Source organism: Plectrocnemia conspersa, unplaced genomic scaffold, assembly GCF_051122295.1.
Source record: "Plectrocnemia conspersa isolate PC_06_02 unplaced genomic scaffold, ASM5112229v1 ptg000011l, whole genome shotgun sequence".
In the NCBI taxonomy this organism is placed as follows: Eukaryota; Metazoa; Arthropoda; class Insecta; order Trichoptera; family Polycentropodidae; genus Plectrocnemia; species Plectrocnemia conspersa.
In genome coordinates, this window is record NW_028277175.1 from 5,869,178 (window position 1) to 5,893,773 (window position 24,596).

The 24,596-nt window shown below is 32.4% G+C and overlaps 1 protein-coding gene across 4 annotated transcripts; it reads right to left on the reverse strand.

The window, feature by feature from the left end:
* Nucleotides 1-5,818: 5,818 nt before the first annotated feature.
* Mtp (microsomal triacylglycerol transfer protein) lies at nt 5,819-22,804 on the reverse strand. Of its 4 annotated transcripts, none has more exons than XM_088198949.1 (12): nt 22,596-22,804; nt 15,040-15,242; nt 14,771-14,974; nt 14,616-14,714; nt 14,181-14,543; nt 12,054-12,214; nt 11,844-11,988; nt 10,993-11,781; nt 10,710-10,925; nt 6,499-6,653; nt 6,262-6,429; nt 5,819-6,196 (listed from the first exon to the last, which is right to left on the reverse strand). In XM_088198949.1, exons 1-12 carry the CDS (start codon nt 22,642-22,644, stop codon nt 6,052-6,054), a joined length of 2,697 nt encoding a protein of 898 aa, XP_088055075.1. In that variant the 5' UTR covers nt 22,645-22,804; the 3' UTR covers nt 5,819-6,051. The 4 variants fall into 4 exon arrangements, with proteins under 4 accessions (XP_088055075.1, XP_088055072.1, XP_088055074.1 ...); XM_088198946.1 differs by lacking the exon at nt 22,596-22,804 and adding an exon at nt 17,541-17,644 and having other exon boundaries at nt 15,040-15,434; XM_088198948.1 differs by lacking the exon at nt 22,596-22,804 and adding an exon at nt 17,571-17,633 and having other exon boundaries at nt 15,040-15,434.
* Between the last annotated feature and the right edge of the window lie 1,792 nt (nt 22,805-24,596).

Here is a 24,596-nt window from a genome sequence, read left to right on the forward strand (position 1 = left end):
TAAAAATTAAAATGAAAATTATTTAAAAAAATTGTAGGATTTACAATTTTAAAGGGGAACATATATAAACTAGTTTTAGAAACAATATTTTTATTAGCTTATAAATAATAATAATAATAAACTATTATGCTAATCTCTCTTAGTAAATAGATTAGTGTTTTTATAAATCGATATATTATTCTATAGTTTCGGGTCTCTGGGTATCTGGACAGTAAACGGATTTCTTGGTGCAGAGGTATATTTGGTTAACAATATTTACTTGTCGCACCATACCCATTGTCATATTAAGATTATAATCAGATTCGTATTCATTTTTTGCATCATATATTGGCATAATCCATCTTCTTTTAAGTGGTTAGATATCATTCCTACTACTATTACTGTCACAGTAATCAGGGCCGGCCCTAGGTTATTTGGCGCCCCAGGCAAAAATTAAATTTGCGGACCCCCCTACTAATACTTAATCAACTCATTACATGCGCTTAGTAATATAATTCAAAATAAAGTAAACTAATATTATATTTGAAACCATATTATTTTTTTCGATTGTGGGTATTTAAGAAATTGTGTTTTTTTTCATCGCAATTTTTTACGCTTAAAATAATCTAAAGAGTGTAGTAGGGTGTACCAAAAAAACTAATATTAGATTATATTCTTTAACAATATTGTTTGATAATTTTAATTGAATATTGCACCTTTATTTGGTATCACAGCGCCCCACAAGATCTAGCGCCCCCAGGCGATCGCTTGTACTGCCTGCCCCTCGGGCCGGCCCTGACAGTAATAATATCACGGTTAATATCAAATTCATCGTCACTTTCCTTAACATCCGTTATTATATCGTCATTCGTAATTAAATGGATAATTTCTAAAAGTAAATCAATATATGTATTTATAAATAATTAAAACACAGATTACGATTTCTGTTTTACATAACTTAGTAATTTACTAGCTCGAAAAGACTAATATTATTATTTGAGTTTAGTACCCTGGTCGATAGTTGTCAATCGCTCATTTTAAAATAGCCATCTCTGCTTGCCTAACGGCATTTCGCTCTTTTTTCGTCTTACTGAATTTTCTAATCCTTTTATTTCATAACAGACACTCAATACAGAGTAACAATTATGCACAATTAAAGCATATGATCTCGTTTCATCCCATATCATAAAAATATAGATACCCTTTGAAGGAAAAAATCAGTTTAACAGCAATAATTGAAAACGTAAAACTGTCAAATATCACGCGATTCAGTCTTAACACCGCAACCGTCCGGCCATGTTCCGATGAACATTTTTACAATAAACTTACACTCGTAAATTTAAGATTATTGAGTTATTTGCATAAGTTAAAAATTCAATATTACTGAATTGTGTTTAACAGAAGTTTTTTTACCATTAATAAATTTAAATTGGCAAAATTTGCTTGAACACAAAGCCAATAAATGCGTTCGAAGTTTTGTCGACGTACGAGTGCAACGCTTGGAATACGATGTCGACACATTGTCGATTTACGAGCACAAAGGGTTAATGTATAATCGGGGTTTGTGAAATAATTTTATAAAATAAAATTGCTTTTAATATTCTACACGCCTCATATAAATTAGATATCACGTATGTCATAATGGACTATCATAAAACGTGTAATCACATTATAAAATCTACTTGAACATACAATTTTTACTTTACTACGATAGCAAAATGTATAAAAATTCTAACCGAGATTTTCTACCGATTTCAATTTATTATGATTGAAAAAATGATGACAGATTAGATCAACATAAATATAATTCGTCTCTTTATATCAAAATCATTTCGAATTCCTTTTTATTGTCAATTAATTTTTGAATACAAACAAAAAACATATTTAAATATGCATTCATTTTGTTATTTAAATGGTCCGCCATTATTTTTATTATAAAACGTCCAAATTCATCATTTTGCCACTAACATTACACACATTTCCAATAATTTGCAAACTATTCAATATTATTATTATATTTGTGTATACTATGTTTTGTCGGCCATACGCTCGCTCGGAAGAAAACCGAATGAAAAATTTCGCAACTGCACAACAAACACGTGAACCGGCCACCCACCTGATGATCTCGGCATTCCGGCAACTCAGGAGAAGAACTTGTAGAAGTGCCACAAATCGACCAGTCTTCTATACTCTTCTGTTCTGATTATCCCTCTGGGGAATGTAGCGAAGGTACAGGAGGTCACTGGGATAAACTGGCTGTATTCAGTGGTCGTAAACTTGGGTACGCGATCCCATATCGGGCGAGCGCGCGACCGACCGCGCGCACGGACGGACGAATACTGCTCAGCTGATCACACAGGTGTTATATACCAGGGCCGGGAGTTTGTATTCTAGTATGAGTGTGGTTGTTCTTTTTTCTCTTCCTCTTTTGTGTGGTAGTTGCGGCAGACGGATAGATAGGATCTCGTGCCATGGCAATGGCCGGTAAAAAAAAAGAATATATATGTGTATAATAAATTAGGACTATTTGGTTCGTCATCGTCATCATTGAACAGCAAACAATTATTCATAAAACATGAAACATATACCTTATTATTATTAAATAAAATTGTAAGTAAGCCACATGCTGTGATCGTATTCTTAAGTCACTTAACATTTAGATAGTCGACGGCATTACATAAATTAGGTTATTGGTTTTCCCATAGCGGTCCTATGGCATGGGGTACGTGACAAAACAATTTGTGCGATACCAATGCTTGGCATACGTGTTTATTAAAATTTAATTTACCAAACATAAATATCATCGTTCGTGTCGTGGCTCTGTGCCGTCTTCAAATGTGAACTCCTGGTGATTCAGAGATGATGACCTGGAACAAATCTGACGATGGGAGTGGAAAGGCTGCTCTCAAGACTTTGATCAGAAATTCTCTCATCTGAAATGTCCCGTCACCGCTTTCTCAACCAATCATGGGTTCACGGTTCTTATTTTTTTCTTGTTTTTTTTTCTAGCACTTGCATGCGTATTGCAAGTGCTAGAAAAAAGTTTGCATCTCACAGCGTCACAAAGGCGACGCAGAACCTCTTGGTAATACTCCTCGGTGATTGCCATGTAGTGCGTACTCGTGATGAACCACTAACCAAAGAAAACGGTCAGCATAATTTTGACATAAAAAATATTAAAAAGCATTACAATGTTTTTTTATTATAATATTCGATTAATTTGAGATGTAATAAAATATATTTTAAAATAATTCATTGTATCTCGGGATGGTTTCAGAATTTTTTTACTCGATTACTAAATTTATTTTTCAGTAAATATTTTTCGGGTCTACCCAAAATCATCTCATCAACGAATCAAACAAGTAACGGTAATGTATCTAATTATATTTTCGAATACATCCACTAAAAACGTTGGACCTTACTTTAAAAAAAAACAAGGATTGGTGCTGAGTACTTCCGCCGAGCAGCTAAATTATTCTCAAATTGTACATATCTGAGAATAGCTATGGTAGCAACCTTACCGATTTAGAATCTAATAAGATCTGTATTAGAATAAAACAAAGAGTCTGGTTCCGTCCCAAATCATCAACGTCTTTTAGTCCTGACGGCGGTCAGGACTAAAAGGTCATAATCCTGTCCAGAAAAATCCTGCTCGGATTTTTCTGGACAGGATTATTATGGACACGAATTTTGCGGACAGATTTTTGCGGATAGGAACTTTCCAGACAGGATTTTTGCGGACAATAATTATTCCTGACAAAAAATATTAATATTTAAGGTTAACATTTGGATTGTTGAATTTTTAATTACCGACCTGGAAAAAATAACCGAGCCCTGACAGGATTGACCACTTCGCTTCCGACTTGAAACTTGCATCAAGCAGCCTTACGCCGAATCTACAAAAGTTCAACTCGATCTTCGATTATGTACTTCGATGAAGTAATATTGCGGCGAGAACAATGCGAACGTTTGTGAATAATAAATAATTTGCATAAAAATTTGTAACTATAAAAATAAACGAATGCACCGTCCAGATACCGCACATTACCGAAGATTTCTCACTGCACGATCAAACTATCTAAGCATTGTTTTTCTTTGTTTATGAGTACAATTTTCTAGTTACGCCACTGAATTGATGTAAACAAAACATTGCCGGCAGTTGTATCTCACTGGGACATAGTGATTTCACGCCTTGCGTTCGTAATTTTACGCTACGCGCTAATTATTTTAATCGTATTCGTTGTTTGAGTATTTCTTTCACACATTTCGATGGACTCAAGGTAAAGCAATAAATACATTTTAAATACCCAGCATTATCATTATCAAATATTTCTGCACGAAGGATCGATTAAATCAGTGCTGAAATAATGAACCACGAGAAAATGTAAATATAACATATGTAACTCTTTTCTTATTTACTGAGGCGCTAACTGTAATGCTTGTTTCTAGTCGCAACTAAATATTTAATATAATCTTATCTTTTCCTTATGTACTATATCCAGTTCTTGGACAATTAAACATATTTTTGCATTAATATAATTAATATTCATTGAAAATAAATTCGATTAATTTTTATTCTAAGCCTTCTGTATATTTTTTGTAGTAACACTAATAATAATAAATCAATGACAAAAGAGTAAAGTTGATTATATTTCAATAGGGAAAACTTGCTGGAAAGTTGTGGTGAAGAGGAAAGCTTTTGAAGCATTTGTGGTTAGCAGAGGTTCTCAATCAATACATTTAGCAGTTTGGAATTAAGAGTTGTATTAACATATGTATTTAAATTATATAATTTAATTAAAATATTGTGAAATATATAAATATACCTTTATTTTTATATACTTCATATTTTTTTAACAACGGTTCAAATTTTTCAACTTGAAAAACATTTCTTTTAGAAAGAAGTCATAACAACATGTCACAAAGTTTCAAGTTTTATTAGGTCTCTCGCCTGGAAAACTTAGTTATCAAACTTTGATATTTTTCTTTTGTAACATATAAATTATATTTATTATTTTTATTATAAAAAAAATAGTTGATCCACAATTTATTACATTGTTAAGTTCTCTAACAAGCAGAGTTCTCAAAGAAAAAAATTGCAAAACTAGTGAAAAATTATAAATCTACAACTTTTGCAAAAGTTGCGAAACTAAGGAAAAACTTTACGAGGCACTAGAAATATCAAAAGTTGGTAACATGACACACAATATATTACCGCAACGTCAAATACGCAATTATCACTTTTTTTAGGTACACACAGTCTAACTCGGTTATAATGAGCTTCGATGAATTTACATGAACTGCTGGTTATGACAATTATGCATATAATAAATCAAAACCAGTTGCTATTAAAGTTGGTGTTAACTATTTATTCTTAGCAGCATACTTTGTTATAATCACAAAAAATCATAAGGACCTTAGTGTTGTCGATGTATCTGATTCTCACATTGACCATATCTATGATCAGATTAGTTAAAACATCAATTCTAAGCTATTAACAATTTAGTATGCAGAACTCATCCTCCATTCGATTTTCCGAAAAGACTTAAAAACTTTTTATCCGAAACCCAGCAATGGCACTTAAAGAGATCTCCGCTTTGGGTTTTAATAAGTTTAAAAGTGGGACAATCGTGTCATATGACATTCGTGATTTAACCACATTTGAGACTGTCTACATTATCCTCATTTCGTATTCACATATGGTTCCTCCTTACTCTCGAGTTTTTATAGCTTTCAAAGTAGATTACGGAATACTATGTAATACTATAATGAACTGAATTTAAATATATGGTATTATAATAAGTGTATAAGGAACGGGATTAAAATCAAAATAATGTAATAAAATTATATTGGTTTATTTACAAAATTTCATATAAAAATTCTCATTCAAGGCACTTTTTTATAATTTCACATAAACATCATTCGTCGTATCAAATTACACTAAAGGTAACTAATGGAATTTTTTGAAAAATAGTTGTTCAGACGACACCACACATAAATTTCTAAAAATTTTCTGACTAGACATCAAATAAAAACCACATTCGTTACATAGTCCTCAATTTCAAACACAATCTACTTATTATGAATCACGTTACACATCACATTGTTCTTCCTGTTAAGGACGTAAGTCTTTCCGGGCACTCGCACTGTTTTATATTTAGATTGACGCAGTTTGTGTTTGCTTCCCGGAATCCGTTCCACCTTGTATATGTTATGCCTGAAATTTACACGCAATAAATAACACGGATTCATAATAATTAAACTAACAATCAAAATATTTACTTGACTATAGTGTCGGGTTGAGCGACTTGGATACAAAGCGCTATATCGGTGTAGAAATCGATGTCGGAAACTAGATTCAATTTTGGTTCGGCGGCAATAACAAATTCAGTCTGAGATTGCACAAAAGATGTGTCAGCCTTCAACAGTCCTTGAATGGCTATTCCAGCACTGTAAAAAATATTTAGAACTATAGCCTATAATAACAAGAAATATAACTCTCAAACATCAGTAACTTACCTCTTTTCTACGACAGAATGAGCCACTCTGCTCCAAATTGAAAGTTGAATTTGGGCTGCTAAATCGAAAGATGCAGAACCGAGCACGCTTATCTCAGCTGTTACTCCGTTTCCAAGAGCTATCCATTCCATGTGATCTTGTAGCAAAGTTAACGCCTGTAATATGATAATATAATAATGTATGAGGTTGTTATATATATATATATATTATGTAATATATAATAATCTGCACTATATTTCCCGATTGATCTCTAATGATAGTGATTTGCGGTACAACATGGTAAACACAATTAACAACTTCTAAGTAAGTAGTGAGATACCAGACTAAAAGTTTATGTATTTTAATTATTATAAGCTATTATTATAGAGCAATAGATATCACTACGCAGGAGCTAGCTCTATTTTATTTTTATTATTCATCCATGAGATTAGGAAAATCAAGGAAAAACTTATTTGTGATGATAACTAATTTAGATCTCCCAGACACGATAGAAAAACATGTGGTTAAAACCCAAGTTTTCAGATATTAATCACCAACTTATACCACAGATATAAAAAAATCTCACATATCTTTAAAAAACTGCCTTTAGAAAATAATTACTAAAAACAACTATGCAAAATAAGTAATTCCAATATTTATAAAGAAAGTACAAATGTAGATAGAATGTGAAAATTTTCCGTTATTTTTTTATTATTATTTTATATTGCCTAATTAGAAAAAAATTAATGATTCTAAAAGTTTTATTGCTTTGATTTATTTTATTACATTTTTGTATTAGTATATTAAAATAATATATTTTAACACTTTTCTATTATTAAATTTCGTTAATTTGTTTTACATATTTTTTTAAACATTATCTGGGTTTTATGGATTTTTTAAATCAATTCAGAAGCGCTCAATATTTTTTATAAAATTAATATAAAATATTTATTGTTATGTTCATTTATTTATTGCTATTAATATCTATAAAAATCATTCAAATTAAAAAAAAGTATTCTATAAATATTACGTTTCTTATTTATTGTTTCTTAATAGGTGTGTAAATAATAAATTTGTATCGAGAGGGATCAAATTCTGCTATACTATCACTACCACACCAATCAGAACTCTAAAGATCTTCCACCGACATCATCCCTCCGTCAGCTTCTCTACCACCGCTCGGATAATAACGATCTCGCTCATCATAGCCTATTGCAATATGTAATATAATCTAATAAAATTCTTACTAGTTTCCACCTGCGTCTTACTGGCTGCGAAGTCACACGCAAAAGGGTTAAAATCCCAAAAACTAAATTGTTATTAAAATAAAAAAAACATGTTTTTCAAGTAACCATGAACCTTCTAAAGATACTAGAAAAGTAACATTATTTTTTTTTATAATCTTCACAATTTTTAATTTTAATTGCGCATTCGAGATTATATTTTACTATTTAAAAATATCCATGAATACAAGTTTGAAATTTAATATCATTATCCTTATAATGAATAGATAATTTACATAAAATATACTTTTGACACAAATATTTAATGAAGAACTAGAATTGAACTATAAAATTTGCCCAAACGATAAAAAATTAAAACTAGAGAAGTATGCAGAGTTATGGATTAAAAAAAGATAATTAAAGGACCGTATAATTTGGCTTTATGTTTAAAAAACCAGAACTCCCAAAACTTTTAAGTAAAATAATCGATTTAAACCAGCAGTAATTTTATATGATCTGATTTTATCTATATAATGTTTTTGCATTTTAGGTAATTTTTTGTATACCAATTATATACACATTTGTTGCTTTGTAACTCGTCGTTATTATTATTTTATTATTAAATTCACGTAATCATAAATTTGTATGTTCTATTATCAGGAAGAAGAAATTGCAATATGGTTCGACATTATTGTGTACAAATATTTCACATTCCATTATCATGAGAGAAATTGAAAGCTTAGATTTTGCCAAACGATTCGATAAATGAAATTTGCTCAAACAATACAAAGATAAAACAAGAATAGTTCACAGAATTAAATAAATAAAAAAAAAACGATGGTAAAAAAAATTTAAAGCGATGATTTAAAGAAATTAATCGCCTAGCGAAAAAAAAGCAGTGATTAAAAGTCCTAGACCAGGGGTCGGCAAAGTGCGGCTCCAGAGCCGCATGCGGCTCTTTGGCTCCTTGAGTGCGGCTCTGGCACAAATATCCACGTGCCCGGGCGCTAATTCTGGTCGAGTGTCCTTTCCATGCAACGTTGAATGTGTACGTGAGCGTTGACGTAGTATCTGTTTCGTCCGATAGGGGCGCAGCGCAGCGTAGTAGTATGACAGCTGTCAATCTGCGTACTTGGCGGTTACAGACGGGGCCAAAAGTATGACTGGCGTCAGAAAAGGGTTTGTTGCCATTTTGAAAGAAAAAAATAATTACGAGATATTGGTTTATCATTGCATTATTCACCAAGAAGCGCTTTGTGCGCAGATATTTCCGGAAGAAATTAGTAAAGTTATGGGATTAGTGATCACGATCATCAACTCCATTGTAGCTAAAGCTCTTAATCATCGTCAATTCAGAGAATTTTTAGTTGAAATGAAGAGTGAGAACGCTGATTTTCTGCTTCATAACAAGGTTCGATGGTTATCAAGAGGGAACGTTTTAAAACGCTTTTGCTCAAGATTTTGAAAGGGAAACATTGTTTCACTTTCCGAGCCTGCTGAAGCATCGCCAAGAAAATAATTCCTCTATTGACAAACACCATTTCAAAACAACAATTTTAAATATGAGGAAAGAATTTCTCAGCAGGTTTCAAAGCGACCTTAGCATTCGTCAAAAATCTTCTTAATGATACAATAAACTGAGTTGAAATTTTCTCCTTTTGGCATTGACATTGGTAACTTTGAAATATAATTGCAGGATTTAAAAAACAAGAAAATATGGAGCTCCAAATTTCAGCGTCTTTGTATTGATTTGGAAATATCGGAGAAGAACAAATGTGATCTTAGTTCATAACACAAGTGGTCTGCTTTGAAAGACCTGGAGAATGAAGTCATGATCATTTTCAACGTTTGGAATAGTATTCCTGACTCTTAAGATCCGCTGAAAAAACTTGCGTTTGCTGTTCTTTCCCTTTTTGGTTCTACATATTAATGCGAACAAACCTTTTCAATCATGAACTTTATCAAGAGTAAACTGAAAAGTTGTCTTATTGATGAGAACCTGGAATCATGCCTAAAATTAAAAACAACAACATATAAACCTGACTTACTGAAACTTTCCAAGGAGATGCAAGGACATTGTTTGCATTAAGTGTTTGTCAGTCATTGTCATGATTTAAATTTATGGATACCTTACTTTCATATTATTGTTTATCAACTAATAAAGCTTTATTAAGTGTGAAATCAAGTTTTATTCAGTGTACCTGTAATTTAATGAAGGTTTAAAATTATAATAAAGGTTTAATAAATTAAAAAACAGATTTGGCTCTCAGAACTATTTTGAATCGTTGTAATGTACATATTTGGCTCTTCGGCCAATAAGTTTGCCGATCACTGTCCTAGACCTTTATTTTATCACTAAAAAAATTAATTTCATAAGTATTTGACGGATAAAATGACAAACTAAAAAATTAAATATTTTAACTGATATTCAATGCATTAACTAAAAATTTAATAAGTATTCAAATTTTTATATAATTTTAAAAATATTTTTTTTTCGGAATATTCTATTTTTGGAATAATCAGTGTCTGCAAAAATCTTGTTCGGATTAATCACCGAACCTTCTCTTAAATACCACCGAAAAAATGCTGATGAAATTCTAGAAGTTTACTTCTTGAAATTAATTAGTGAAAAGTGATCGAAAAGAAAAGTCAAACACAGTAAAAGTAGTTAAAATGATGCTGTCCAACAATTAAATATTCTAACAGTAGATATATGAAATATGATAAGATCAGTAACGATAGGTTTCATTCAACGCATATGTGATATAGTATATTAAGAGCTGCTAGCGGATAACACACACAGAAAATAAATAATAACAGATAGCATATAGATGTTTTGAAATCATTGAAACACAAATAACTTAACCGATAATCAAGTGAAGGTTGTTCTAGTTTACTTCGTTGTCAACAGATATGCACACAATCATATCATTAAACAACAACAGGAAACCATTACATTTTTAATTTAAAACATACCTCAAAAACGTCGGAGATCTAATTAAAAATTACCTGGAATGCTGTTGTCCTATCACTGGCCGTTCCGGACCAAACATGACCCATAAGTTCGCCCTGTCCGGAAAAGAAAGTAAAGGGCCGAATTTGCACTCCTTGAACAGTCAGTTCCATTCCAGCCGTCGCAGATTCTTCTTCAACTGGTTCGCCATCGTCATTATTGTTATTATTAGAACCCATGAAATTCGATAATCCACCAGCAAAGAGTCCCAACTGTAATAAATTATATAATTTTTCAAAGATGTTTATATAATAATAAATTAATAGTTTTATTACTTACACTGAATAGTTCCTTCTGTTCTCCATTTGACTCTAAAAGCACATCAACATGACCTCTCTTTAAAACACCGCCAGATATTTCTTGAATGGACACTAAAGAACCGTTCGCCCAATTTGTGTTCATAAACGGTCTTGTGAAAGCCGTTGTCATACCTCTCTGAGACATCACATGCCAATTGTTTATGTTCCTATCCTTTTTCATAATATTCATGAGCATGTTTCTAAACTTTGGACATTTATCGGCGATCATGTTCAATCTTTGGAACAAAAATTGTTTAATTTCATATTCCGGCTCATCCGTAGCCAAGAACCAAACTAATTCATTGACAATTTGCTCTGACGGTTTCGAACTTAATATTATATCTGCTGCAATAGTTCTAGAGCTGGAGTCATACCTTTTCTTGATCTGGTAAAATATTTTTTGGCATTCTTTAATCACTTGAGAGGTTATGTATGATTTGGGCATTGCTTTCAAAGCTTTCATAGCAGCAACGGACACGGGCTTTTGACCGTTTGCCGCATGACTCAATATTGCGTCTATCAATTCTGGATGTTTGAGATTCTTTAAGGCTCTAATGTACATGACTCTGCACTCGCTATCTTTACAATTAGATAGTAAAAATGTGACGTGATTCTGTACTTTGATAATTGCCTTGTGTTTGAAACCGAACGGCGATTGTTGAGCAAAGTTGTATGACATAGCCGAAACTGTGAGTATCAAAGTCTCGTAGACTTTCTTAGGAATGTTTTTGTTTTCAGATATTTTTAAAATATCATATATAACCTCTTCCTAAAAATATGTGTCAGATATTACAGCTGAATTTCATGTTCAGAAATACATGAGATACTTACACGTGGATGACTTCCCATCGACAATCCCCAAAGATACCTCTCTGTATTATCAATATCATATTCGCTATCAAAATGCAAGAACTTTTTAGCTGCCTGATGGGAAGGAATAGTTTGGGCTAAACCGATCAAATCACACAATTGTTGCCTATAATAATCAATATTTATTAATAGAACTAATGATTATAAATAATAATAATAAATATAACTTACAAGATCTCCTTGCTCTTGATGCTTTTTAATGCTTTGAGTATATCATTAGCACTGGATTCACGTACAACTTTCAACAATTTAATGAATAAAGTAGCTGATTTTATAGTTCCAAGTTGAGACGATTTTAATATATCTTTATTGTCCTTGATTAATTTTGTCAACTATAAAAAACAATATAAAATATTTATTATTTATGATACAACAATGTTGCGCTATTTTTTCTATAAAATTAAGATAATTAGAATCTTCAGTTGTAGCCTGACAGGCGTAAGCCCAATGCGTTACAGCGGGGTAAATCTGTACCAAATGAGTAAGTCAATCAGATATAATGAATATAAGTAATTATTCATCACTAGAGTTAGGCCTATTACACACTGTCGACTAGCCGCCGCCGGCTCAAAAACGTAGGTAACTAGGCTAGGCGGCTAAGCCGAGCGACTCGAGCTCGAGTAGTACATTCGCGAAGAAATTGCAATATTAATTTTAAAGAGAAAAAAATATTATTTTAATTTCAATATAATATTTAATTTCCCCGTATGAAATATAAATTTATATATCTCACACAATTTTTTTGATGCAAAATTCTCCGGCTATTCAATTTCGCAAAACCCATTTGGGGATTAAGTATGCAGTGAAAGTGATGCATCGAAAAGGAACATACATAACAGTCCAAAAGTATTGTTTCACAATCTAAGTTTTATGACCTTTTTCGTTTCGGCATCTGCAAATATGAATAGAGCAAATTTTGCATGTACAATGAAGAGGTTTATGATGGTTTCAAGTTTATAATCCGTGAGAGTTGAAAATGGTCAGCACTTCATAGTTTCTTTTAATCCTTTGACTCATAATAGAAACACGTTTTTGCTGTCAATAATGTATTAGGATAGTTAGGACGTTTTACGTATTATTACGATAAGCAAATTCATATATTATATTACAATTATACCATGCTCACAGACAAAGGGCGATATCATCCATATTAGATTTGTAAAAATCAGTATTTTTAGCCGCCGCTGTAATTCATTTTTAAGTACTAATTGAAACTTAGGAACACCTCCTCGTCTTCTTACATATATTTTTTATTAAACCTCCGCTTTTTGTTTCCCAAATGCAATTATAAATATATCTGTATTATGTTAATAAAATTAATTTAAATCGAGAAGCAAGAAATAATATAATATAATTAAACATATTATTTTACAATCTTTTTTTTTTCGTTATCAATATTCATATAAAATTATTGTAAACAATTCGGGATTCAATTTCTACGATGAGCTTTTCTGTGTCGAAGCCATTTTGTGTGACTGATTTATAAGTCGTCTCGAAAGTCACTCCTCCTGTGAATGCACTCATCTAAACCCATGCTTTTATAGGTTATAGCAAGTCGCCTGTGCATCACCTCTGCGCAGGAACGCGCCAGACGCTCGTGCGACTCGGCGCCTGCATGCGTATGCACCCATTTAAAACCATATAAAGTAGTCGCCGGCGACTAGTCGACAGTGCGTAATTGGCCTAAAAGTCTGGGGATCGGTGACATCTATATTATTAATTATAAATTATTATTTGTAATATAAATGATGATCAATAGATGTCACTTTGCAGCTCGGGTTAGTAATAATTTTAATAATAGCGAATAAAAAATTCGAGTTTGCTACTCTGGATCAACGGTTACTAGTTAATAAACTAGTAACCGTTGGTTACTAGTCATAACTCAGGTCCAAATTAGTTTAAATGTACTATCAATCATAAAGATGCAATTAAATTATATATATAATTATATATTATATTAAGGACAATTTAAATGAACAATATATAAAATAATTGTTCCATAAAACAAATTGTTTGTGCATTACTGTTGGAGAGATTAGGTGCAAGCGAGCATTGGTCAGAATAATGAATACCTTATGAATAACTCTTTGCAACGAATGCTTTTCCGAAGAAAAACCTGAAGATTTATGGAACAAAGTATTTATTTAAATGCACATATCTCTTCTAATAATTACCTGTTAAATAGCACTTTTAAATATTTTGACAACGAAAATTCTGTCAAAAATTTCATTTATAAAATCTACTATAGCTAAAATCATGAAGCTTTATAGCAAAAATATTTTTGTTAGAAAATCTTACACTTGGACAATCATCTTGGCATTTAGTCGGTTCTTTGATTGGTTGCAAAGATTGTTCCTTAAGCTCTCCACCTTGATTCATCAGCTCTTGTAAAGCTTGTTGCAAAGTCGCTGCCTTCAAATTGAAGCTATCCCCCTTCTCATTCTCTAGCAGTTCTACATGTTGTAATAGATTAATCCTATTTCCGGCATCTCCTTTAGCGACCATATGCATTTCATGCTTTTCAACATTTATAATCAACTTTAAAACTGTATTATCGGCGTTCATTTCATAATCCGTCTTCCTATCGCTTTTGGTTATGGCTGAGAGAATTCCTTCTGGATGCGTCTTAGACAAAGTATCAAATGGCATAGTGCAGTTGTTCTAAAAATGAAAACATCATTACAATATTTCTATATAATTCTATAGAAATAAATAAATATAAATAAAATTCACCTTAATTTTTCTAATCGCTGTGGGCGATAGTGAAATATAATTGACGTTACAGTGGTGAGACACGTCAGTTTCGTTTATCTCCATGTCTAATACTTGGAACTATAAAATATATATTAAACATTGTAATTAAAAAAATGATTATTATAAGGACTTACCTGAAACATGCTGATTATTCCTTTTTTATAATTTGTTAAACTCAGTGGTTCTCGGTCGTTTAAATACACCTTATCAATGATGCCCGATTGCCATAATGCATAGAATGGATCATTCAAGGCATTATCTAAAGATGAGGAATGTTCGACAAAGCCTTCGGGCGTCGGAGCCTTCCTTGATTTGATGAATAACTTTGGAGATAAAAGCTGGAAAAAAATAACAAATTAAATTATGTATGTATATATAATCTCACAAATTTCAGAATACTTACATGGAATCTCAGCAGCTTTTCTCCGGCCGCTCCTTCCCAAACTGCACCAAAGTGCAGAGGCGAGTGCACTTGGTATCCGGCCGACTTTCTGTCTACAGCACCTCGGAGCAGCAATTCTGTTCTGGTGCGGTACACCCGTGATGGTTCGCCGGGCTTTGGACCCTCGAAGCCCTGAAGCAATCCTCCGCGGCTTTGTCCCCTCGCTGCGGACGAAAGTAGCACGAATCCGTGCACACACACCAAATAAGACACCGTAACGAAGAACGCTGCTAAACTGCTGCCGAGTGCACGTGCTACCACTCTTCGTAACATGGCAGGTTCGCATCGCCAAAACACCGCTTATTATTATAATAAATACTAGCACTTTGTTACTAAACACTATTCATAGAATCATCCTGTAGATATTATATTATAACAATTACACACAAGATAAACGCGTTGATGTGTTTTAAAGCTCTAGTTAAGGTTTTATGCGGGAACAATACAGTGTTAAACACGACATTTCCATGTCACCACCTGATTCTTACTCATGCTATAAGGCCTTACAACAAAAGGCATCCAAGAGAAATTTTTGTATCCCATAACAGGCCGTAAGTTATGACACAATTCCTAAAAATATAGGCAGATATATAATTCTACAACTGCTTCATGCCCACGATATTTCAAAACAAAATAAATCATAATAGACATTAATACACCGGTTTTAAGATAAATCATTCTGACAAGTGTCCATTCACTAATACTTTAAGGTTGTATCACCAGTTTTCGACAAGGATTCTGTAGTTTGAATTTCAGAGGCCTATGAAGATACTTCTCTAAGTACTTAAGATATTGAGTCACTGATATTCAGAATCAAAGTAATGTAATCGAGTGAATGTGCATATACAAAAATGGATGTGGATTAAGAAGAACCGTTCATGTGCACATGAGATGTGAAGAAAAGACTATTAAATTAAATTATAATTAAAAAATAGTATTTTTATGGAACCAGGCCTGTTTGGTCGATAAATAGTATGTACTAATTACGACTGTAGAACCAAAAGAGTGGTATAAATCGTTGACTATTACTTCAAATCCTGTATGAACCCTAGGGTTTTCAATTTCTATCGTATTTGGAAGATCGGAATTTATGATTATTATGTAGTTATAATTCTGATTGATCATCACAGATTAGATTTTCCTAATTTCACAGATAAATATCGATAATTAAAATGGAGCTAAGTTGTACCTAATAGGTATTAAAAATCAACCGATCTTGAATCATGTCTTATAAAAGGATTTTGTTACATTTAGGCGTATGTCATATAATGCAGTACTTTTTAAATGTGTTCAAAGAAAGGAAAAAATCATAAATAAGACTGTTAAATTATCTTTTAACCATAAAAAACGACACAATTCAATTGTCATATAAAAAGCAACGCAAATTTGAGCTGCAGCAAAAAAATAATTGAAAACTCAAAATATTATTTCACCTGATTTTTGCAGCTAGATTATTATTAAGCTAACAGAAAAATCGTTTAAATTATTCTAAAACCATCAGAACTCATAACTTGAACTTCACTTCGCTTTCGACTTGGAATACACGAAAGTTAAGCCAAAAGAGACCCAGACGAGAACTTTAAGTCCGAGGTAAAGTAGCTGCTCCTACCTCGATCGTCTGATCTGCTCTCATTGAACCTTTAAGAAATCGAGTTGATCTTCGAGACGAAGACTACTACGATGCGGCACCAATACAACTAACAACATAGCAGCGTAATATCCATTTATATTTTACCTTATACCGTACAGTTAATTTAAGTACCACTCAATTTTTCCATTAGTAAATAAAAATTGCCATATTTTGCTTGTGGTGTGATAAAAGCTTTGATGTGCTGTGAATGAGAACAGGTTGCAGTGCACTAATGTAATGTGATGAGTGTATCGCTTCTGCCACATTTCGCACTGGTGTGTTAGGGCCTTAAAGTACTTCGTTTTAAGCAATTCCATACAAATAGTTTTTCTCTTTTTATAAATCAGAATCTAAATACTTAGTGATTTACTTCAAATACGTTAAGTACATTAAACGTTAATACATGGATTCTGAATCATATATTGGTCAACTTATTTTCTAGTACTTTAAAGTAGAGTTCAAGTATAATTCTTTGGAAGTGAAGAGTAAGCTCTCATGATTTAAATTGGTTTTACTTGTAGATCATTCGTTTCAGTTAGCTCTCAACCAAATCAATCCATTTTCATGTTTGCTCAGATCTTAGTGATTCTTAGAATCGTTTATTTGCATGTTTAAGTAAATCACCAAACCAAATCGTTCCATCAAAGACCTCCTAAACACACGGTACACAACGCAGCACCGTTATTAATTCTACGCATGATCGAAGAACCGTATGCGCTCCAAGGTAAGTAACCCTCCTTCGTTCCTAAGCCCATGGCGAGCGCAATTAGCCAACGTTTAGGTACAATACACCGAGATCGAAATTTGCGCGAGCATATTCGAGTTTGACGACCTCGTTCTCGAGCATGGCGATAATTGACACATTCCAAAAAGAGCTGGAGAGACACAGAGACGCGCCCGCGCTTCGTCCTGCCGAAACGACACTGGCTTGCTTATGGACCTAACTGTACATCATTACGCGGAATTTATTCTGGCGGAAATTCGCCAACCGGATCGACCGTTCTTTGCGACGATATTAAAACTTCACTGGGTCCTCTGAAAATGAGCCCAACTTGAGCTTAGGAATTGGGTCAGAGAAGTGTGGGTTAAGTAAAAAATACGCTAATTATGAACATCATCCTTTGGATTAAGAGGTTCTATGGCTTAAGCTTGAATGGTGTTCTAGTGTAACCCAGAATCGTATCATATTATTCTAATCTTTAAGCTCCATTCTTCTCGATTCTGGATCGTTATTTTCCCCCCAATACAACCGGTTTTTTGAGACTCGCCTCCTTTTAACGGTCCAAAATATTTAAGTATTATTTTTTGTCATTATCAAGAACCTTTTTGATGGTTAGTTGTTGATGTGTCTCACATTTAGAGATTCACCAAATTCATCTCCTCTATAGTTGATAAGAGTTATAAATGGACGAATTTTACAGGTTCAATAAATTGGCCAATCAGTAGTGTTTTTTTTTTAATATTTCGATTTCCTTAAGATTCGTGGTATGTCATTAAATGACGAAATAGCGTAGTCCGTAACGTCCTAGACTAGTAACTCTGATGTTGCAGGTTCGAGCACTCAAATTTTTATGTATAAAAAATGCGCTATTATTAAAAATAAAACGACCCCAATATATATAAATTATATAGAACATAATAATTTATAATTAATAATATAGACAAAAAGCACCGTGAAGTCACATTTACCCCGTTGCACAATTCGACCTGCGAATGATGTCCATCAAGCAAATGTCACTTACTAGAGGCGTGACAGCAATTATATAGTAATATCGCTCCATAGAGCAAGATTCTTTAATCATCATTGGATGTTTTATATTTAATTTTCTATGCAACTTCAACTTCTTTATAATATGTTTCCGTTGTAATAGTCTTTCCTGGTTTAAGAAACAAGCGATACATATTTTTTCGGGTGCAAATTTGATTTCAGAGCATGTTTTGGAGCTTCTGTGCTTTCTTCTCTAACAATTGCCTGAACTCTTCTATTTATTGTAGAGAATTCATTTCTTATCAGAGGTAATGATTCTCTTCAATAATAGTTCACTATTGTTTCTGAGAACTAATGAAGTTCTGCTTTTATTCTTCGGTCCATTTTTTACCAGATGTTACAGGAAAAGTCTGAACTGTGGTTTGTGGATCATATTCAACAATATTTCTCAATCTTTATCAAGAGCAGATGGAAGTCTTCTACTTGGCTCATTTTCATTAATATCGCTAGTATAGAATTTATAGAACCAACGCCTTATAATTCTTTGACTAACAGTACTCTCGTCTAATCCGAAATTTATACATTTAGTGGCCTGCATCGCATTGTATTTCAGTTTAAAAATACAAAAAAGGATACATACATCTTGTCAACACATAAACTTAGAAGAAGTAAAACATGTTTAAATATAATACAAAAAATATAAAAAAAGAAAATAATACAATACTCTAAATAAATAAAAAGTTATTTATTACAAATTTGAGCAACATTTTATATTGAACAGACTCGAAGATAATAAACAGCCCTGTCTGACACCCTCTTTACTTAAGAAAATTCCAAAATAAATTTTGAATGTAGAGGTTTCGAATTAAAATAATTATTAATTTTTATTTTATCCAGAACTCATCAAACCTTTTTGTTATCTTTGAAAATTTTAGACATATTTATAGTAAAATTCTTACATTTAAAATCTGCTTTCGAATCCTTCGACTCTCAGGAAACCGGCTTCTTCAACTAGTATTTGAATGTCAATATAATATTTTAAGTTTTAATCACGTAGAGTTAAAAAGGGTTATTATTAAATAATTAAATTAAATATGTCAGAAGGAAGTCATTCCTTCATATTGACCGAAAATCTGAAAAACTAGTGGACCATTCTGAATGAGAAAAACTATCATAAAAGAGTATATATTATATCATCTGCGAATACTCATATAACCAATGTGGTTATCGTAGTTTTGTAGTAGAATGGTACAGTTAATACCATGAAGAAAGATTTCTTCATACAAAAATAAATAAAGAGTTGCCCTTTCAATGCTATCAAGACTGTAAACATTATAAGTACTTGTATCGAAAGTGGTTTTGAAATACTTAAGTCCTTATCTTGTGAGCCTTGCAAGTTGTGTTGAAGGTCAAAATCGTTCAAGAATGGAATTTGATCGCCTGTGAAAGTTGTGGCAATATTAAGATAATCAGTTCAGAGAAATGCGTCACTAAGATTATATTGCAGTCTAAACAAACGTATATATAATCATCGATTCAGAAGTCATACTCATTTAAAATACATCAGGATTGATGGTAATGATATTTTCATTTATTGCCATAGTACTCTTGCAACTAACAAAAAATCAGTATTTCCGGTGAATTATCTACTAATACGATAAAATTATGGAAACAATGCTGCAGGATGCGAATGTCTAGATTCAAGAGTACTGATGACATGTGATCGTGAGGCTGTTTTGTGATTTTTATTATATTTCAGACAATTTTTACTTTATGGATACATTGTTTTAAATAAATGGTTAGAAAACAAAGGTTTCCATTATTATTTATATATATATATATATAACATTGGCAGATGAATTGCTGATTCAATTTTTTATATAGAATCTTAAATCGTCATGCGATTTCATATTTTTCTATTGCAACTGTAATTAATATTGCAATCAACTGTTCATTATATGATTCGACACGTTTTAGCACTAATGCGTGTAAAAATTTTTTTATGTAGATTATTGTTTATCAGATTTCATCTATATTATAGCTATGCATGCTATGAAAAATTGTAAATGAAAAAAAGTTTGACGACCTCTGTCGCACGTCAAGTAACGTGATTTGACTTATGGGACTATGATAATGTGCTTGTGCGGTAAGTGGAACGTTGAAAATTTTATGTATGCAAGTATTATAAAAATCTTATTTTTATAAATAAAATATTAAAGAATAAGTGTAATTAAAATAATTAAGAAATCTAATCACACATTAAATCGTTGAGCTTTAAAAATATTTAAGATAAAAAAAGTATAACTTCTTGTTAAGCAACTGTGTTTTTATAAGACCATTCCAAAATATTCCAACGGGTTAGACAATTTTTCACTTCAGTGCTATATTGCCAATACGTGGTCCATACTATTAGTTTAATATACATCAAAAAAATATTGAGATATATTAAATCAACATTATATTTAATAGTATTTAAAAAAAAAATTTGACGAGAAAATAAGATTTACTAACGAACAAAGTGTTATGTAAATGGAAATAGATAAAGCATTGTTTAAAATAAAGATTTACAGCGTTTTTTGCACTATTGTAATTTATGTCTTTATTAGCAACTGAGAACGTCTTTGACGATTCTATAGAATCTATGAGTATAGCAAACATTTAAATATGTGAAGTTCATAGCCTCGATAATGTAGCTTCAGACATCACCATTTATGCTTAGTGTAAGATAAATTTTAGCAAATTGAAATTAATTAAGATAAACGATCGAACAAAAACGAATCCATGATCGTTTCATAAAAATTAGTTGTGCGATTCCTACTAAAAGTGTCATAATATAATGCATTTGCATAACCTAAAAATATTTATAATTAGAGATGTTTTTAGTGCTTAACAATAACTGGGATTAATAGTGCCGACAAAAAATAATGTGCACATAAAACCGCTGGAATGTACTCCAACAGCGTAATTATTGTTGCCAGATTTAAATAATTTATTATTTGTTATAAATCTTTCGTTGCAACATGACAGGCTTTAGTCCAATTCGTTACAACTAAGTAAACACAATCAACAACCACTAAATTAGTAGTGAGACGCCAGATTTAAATCAGTCTATAAATTAGTGACATGTATTTTATTAATCATAAACTATTATTAAAGCTTACAGTCAATAGATATCACTATGCACAATTATATTCATTCGGGAGTTTAGGAACATCCAGAAAAACTTAATCTGTGATGATTACAAATTATATGCAAATTAATTCACACAAGTCAGCATCAAAACAAAAAAAATGATCCTCATTTGAATTACAATATATTGATAAAGATTAATATACTAAATAAAACTCCATTATTTGTATGATTATTTTTTTGTAAAACTAATAATGTAATTTAAGTAATGCACTAAAACACTTGAGAGTTAAAAACAAAGTTTGTTCAATAGAAAGTGCAAAGATATCTTACTTCTCGGAAGTCAAGAATTGGCACCAAAAGCAATAAAATCGAACTAACAGCAGGTATATACAAAAATAATCTATTACAACTATCTATCATTTGTAGGAAATTAATATAATAATTAAAAATATGTAATGTGATTAGTTTTGAATGTTAACGACATGTATTCTTAAAATATATCTCAATAACTATTTATTATTATTGCGTGAACTTCCATTAGAAATCCGTTTGTTTTCACGCAAAACCGTGCGCTAAAAACAGATTCCATTTCGAATCTAATTAATCGGTAACCGAGCGGAAAGGCAGAATAATAATTGAAAGTAATATATCTTATCACGCAGGCTGAGGTTAAAAGTTATCCGACACATTATGTCCATGCGATAAAAAGTATTTCTCATCATCTTATATGTTGAAAACTAAAATAAAATGGGTTTTAAAATGTTGATCGAATATAATCGCGTTAAGGCCAAGCATGCGTGGGATGACGGATCTCATATTAAAAAAACAACAACAAAACCCTTGAGCGTCCAGCGTTAAATACGCATATATTTATACATTCAAATTATTACATTCAAACTAGATTTGTTAATAATTTTATTATGTAATACTAATTAATAAATAATAAAAAACATGCAAAACAATCATGGCCGAAGATTGTATTGTTATTGTCGTTGAATTATAAATCACGCCGGCCAAAAGTTAATAAGCATTTGAATGTGTACTCACAGATCAGCAGCGTCGTACAAAACAGCACTATGGTAGTTTTGCGCCACATTTTGGAGACTTTAATTGAGATTTATAGTTGTTAGAAGTTAATTATTGACGAGTATGTCGGCGCCGGAGCCGGACACACGCACCGACGCGCAACTCGCGGCGAAATGAAGACGGGAATTGAATCGGTGACGGACCCAATGGATGGGAAGGGGCAGCGGTACAGAACCATTTTTGTGCGTACGATGATTTTAAATAATTAATTCAAAATAGCACGGCAGCCAACGTAAGAGCGCGTACACATATTTCCCGGTCTGGCGATCTGAGTACTCATATTTTTTCCTCTTTGCTTCTGTTAGTTCCGCCAGTAGTGGCTCATGACAAAAAAGTTTTTTTCAAACACATAGATTTTCTATTTATAATTTAAATTATTCCTAGGAGGTTGGCCGCACTTACGCAAGCATAAATATAGTGTAGTGAGGGGCTGGTACCTGGGCAATTCATATTTGCAGTTTTTAATATTTTGGAAAAAATTAAAAGCTGTAAATAAAGAGTAATCCAACTTTAGTTTTTGAGCTCTTTTATAAAAAAAAACACAAATTTAAGAATATCTTCAGATTTTTTTTATTTATAGAACATTTGATGTATTTCATTAATTATAAAAAACAATATCAATTAAATGGCCTTAAACCTTTTTTGGTAGCCGATCATTTCGGTGTAATTTTCGATCACTTTTTCGTACATTTCGGACGGTATCTCAGCTAAAACTTGGCGGATGTTGGTTTTTAGGTGCTCCAGCGTTTCGGGTTTGCCGAAACATCTAACGTTTCATCTGACGTATAGCAAGTTGCGCCGTCTTGTTGGAACCATGTGTCTTCCATATCAATATCTTTGATTTCGTGCCATAAATTATGAGCCTATAGCGCTCACCATTAACTTTTAAAGTCCGACGTTCATCATTTTAAAAAAAACGCTCAGTGACGCCGCCAGACCCCAATGCATACCACACAGTAACTTGTTGGGCACATAATTGTCTCTCGTGTGATCACATGAGAATTTTCCTCGCCCCACATAGGGCAATTTTGCTTAATAACATAACATACCCAGAAAAGTATAAATGTGCCTCATCAGAGAAAAATACTATTTGAAAATTCAGCCTTAACTTCCTGCTACTCTAACATCCAATCTATGTAAGATATTCACTGTTCATTATCTCTGGGCTTCAATTCTTGTGTGACAATGAAAATTTCAATACTTTCAATACACAGTTTGTACAGAATTGTAATTTCTGTAGAACAATTGAACAATTTTAACGCGTTAAGAGGTGGTCAAGCGATCCACAAATTAACATTTGCCACTTTGAACACGCGTGAATATAACAGATGTCTGTTTTAGTGTTGCCAGCATTGGAACTCAATTTGGATTCATTTTAGTCGATTTTATTGTGTGGATTCTAAACAGCGTTTTTGAGGGGGGGAGCTGTAGGCGTATTTGTTTATGCATGCACACTAATGAGCCGAGATAAGAACTTTTTCACGGAATTCCTGATTTGGCAATTATTTGTTGAACATTGAACATAATGACGACGGTTTAAAAATTATGACTTTTGATCGATATTTTATGGTAAAACTCAAACTTATCCGTTTTTAAAAATTAAAGCACGACAAACACTAGTAAAAGCTTTTTTAATTTTCTCATCCAGGTACTTGCAGTTGGTGAATGAGTTGTGGTTTAACCATTATTTTACTTAATTGTTCTGAAAATATCCCTTGCGAGTCCGCTTAGGGTTGCCACTCGAGAGAGACCGTCACGCCCGTGTTACCTATGTGCCGCCAAGTTTTGGCCATAACAAAATCTATATATAAACATGCCTCACAATACGAATGAACGGTAAACGAGGCAACGCAAGCCGTTGTCTTCCGTCGAGGTCCACCCTCCACCGCCGTCACGTGTGTTACCAGATTGCCGCCAAGTTTTGGCCATAATGAATGAAATAAATAAATAGGCCCTCACAAG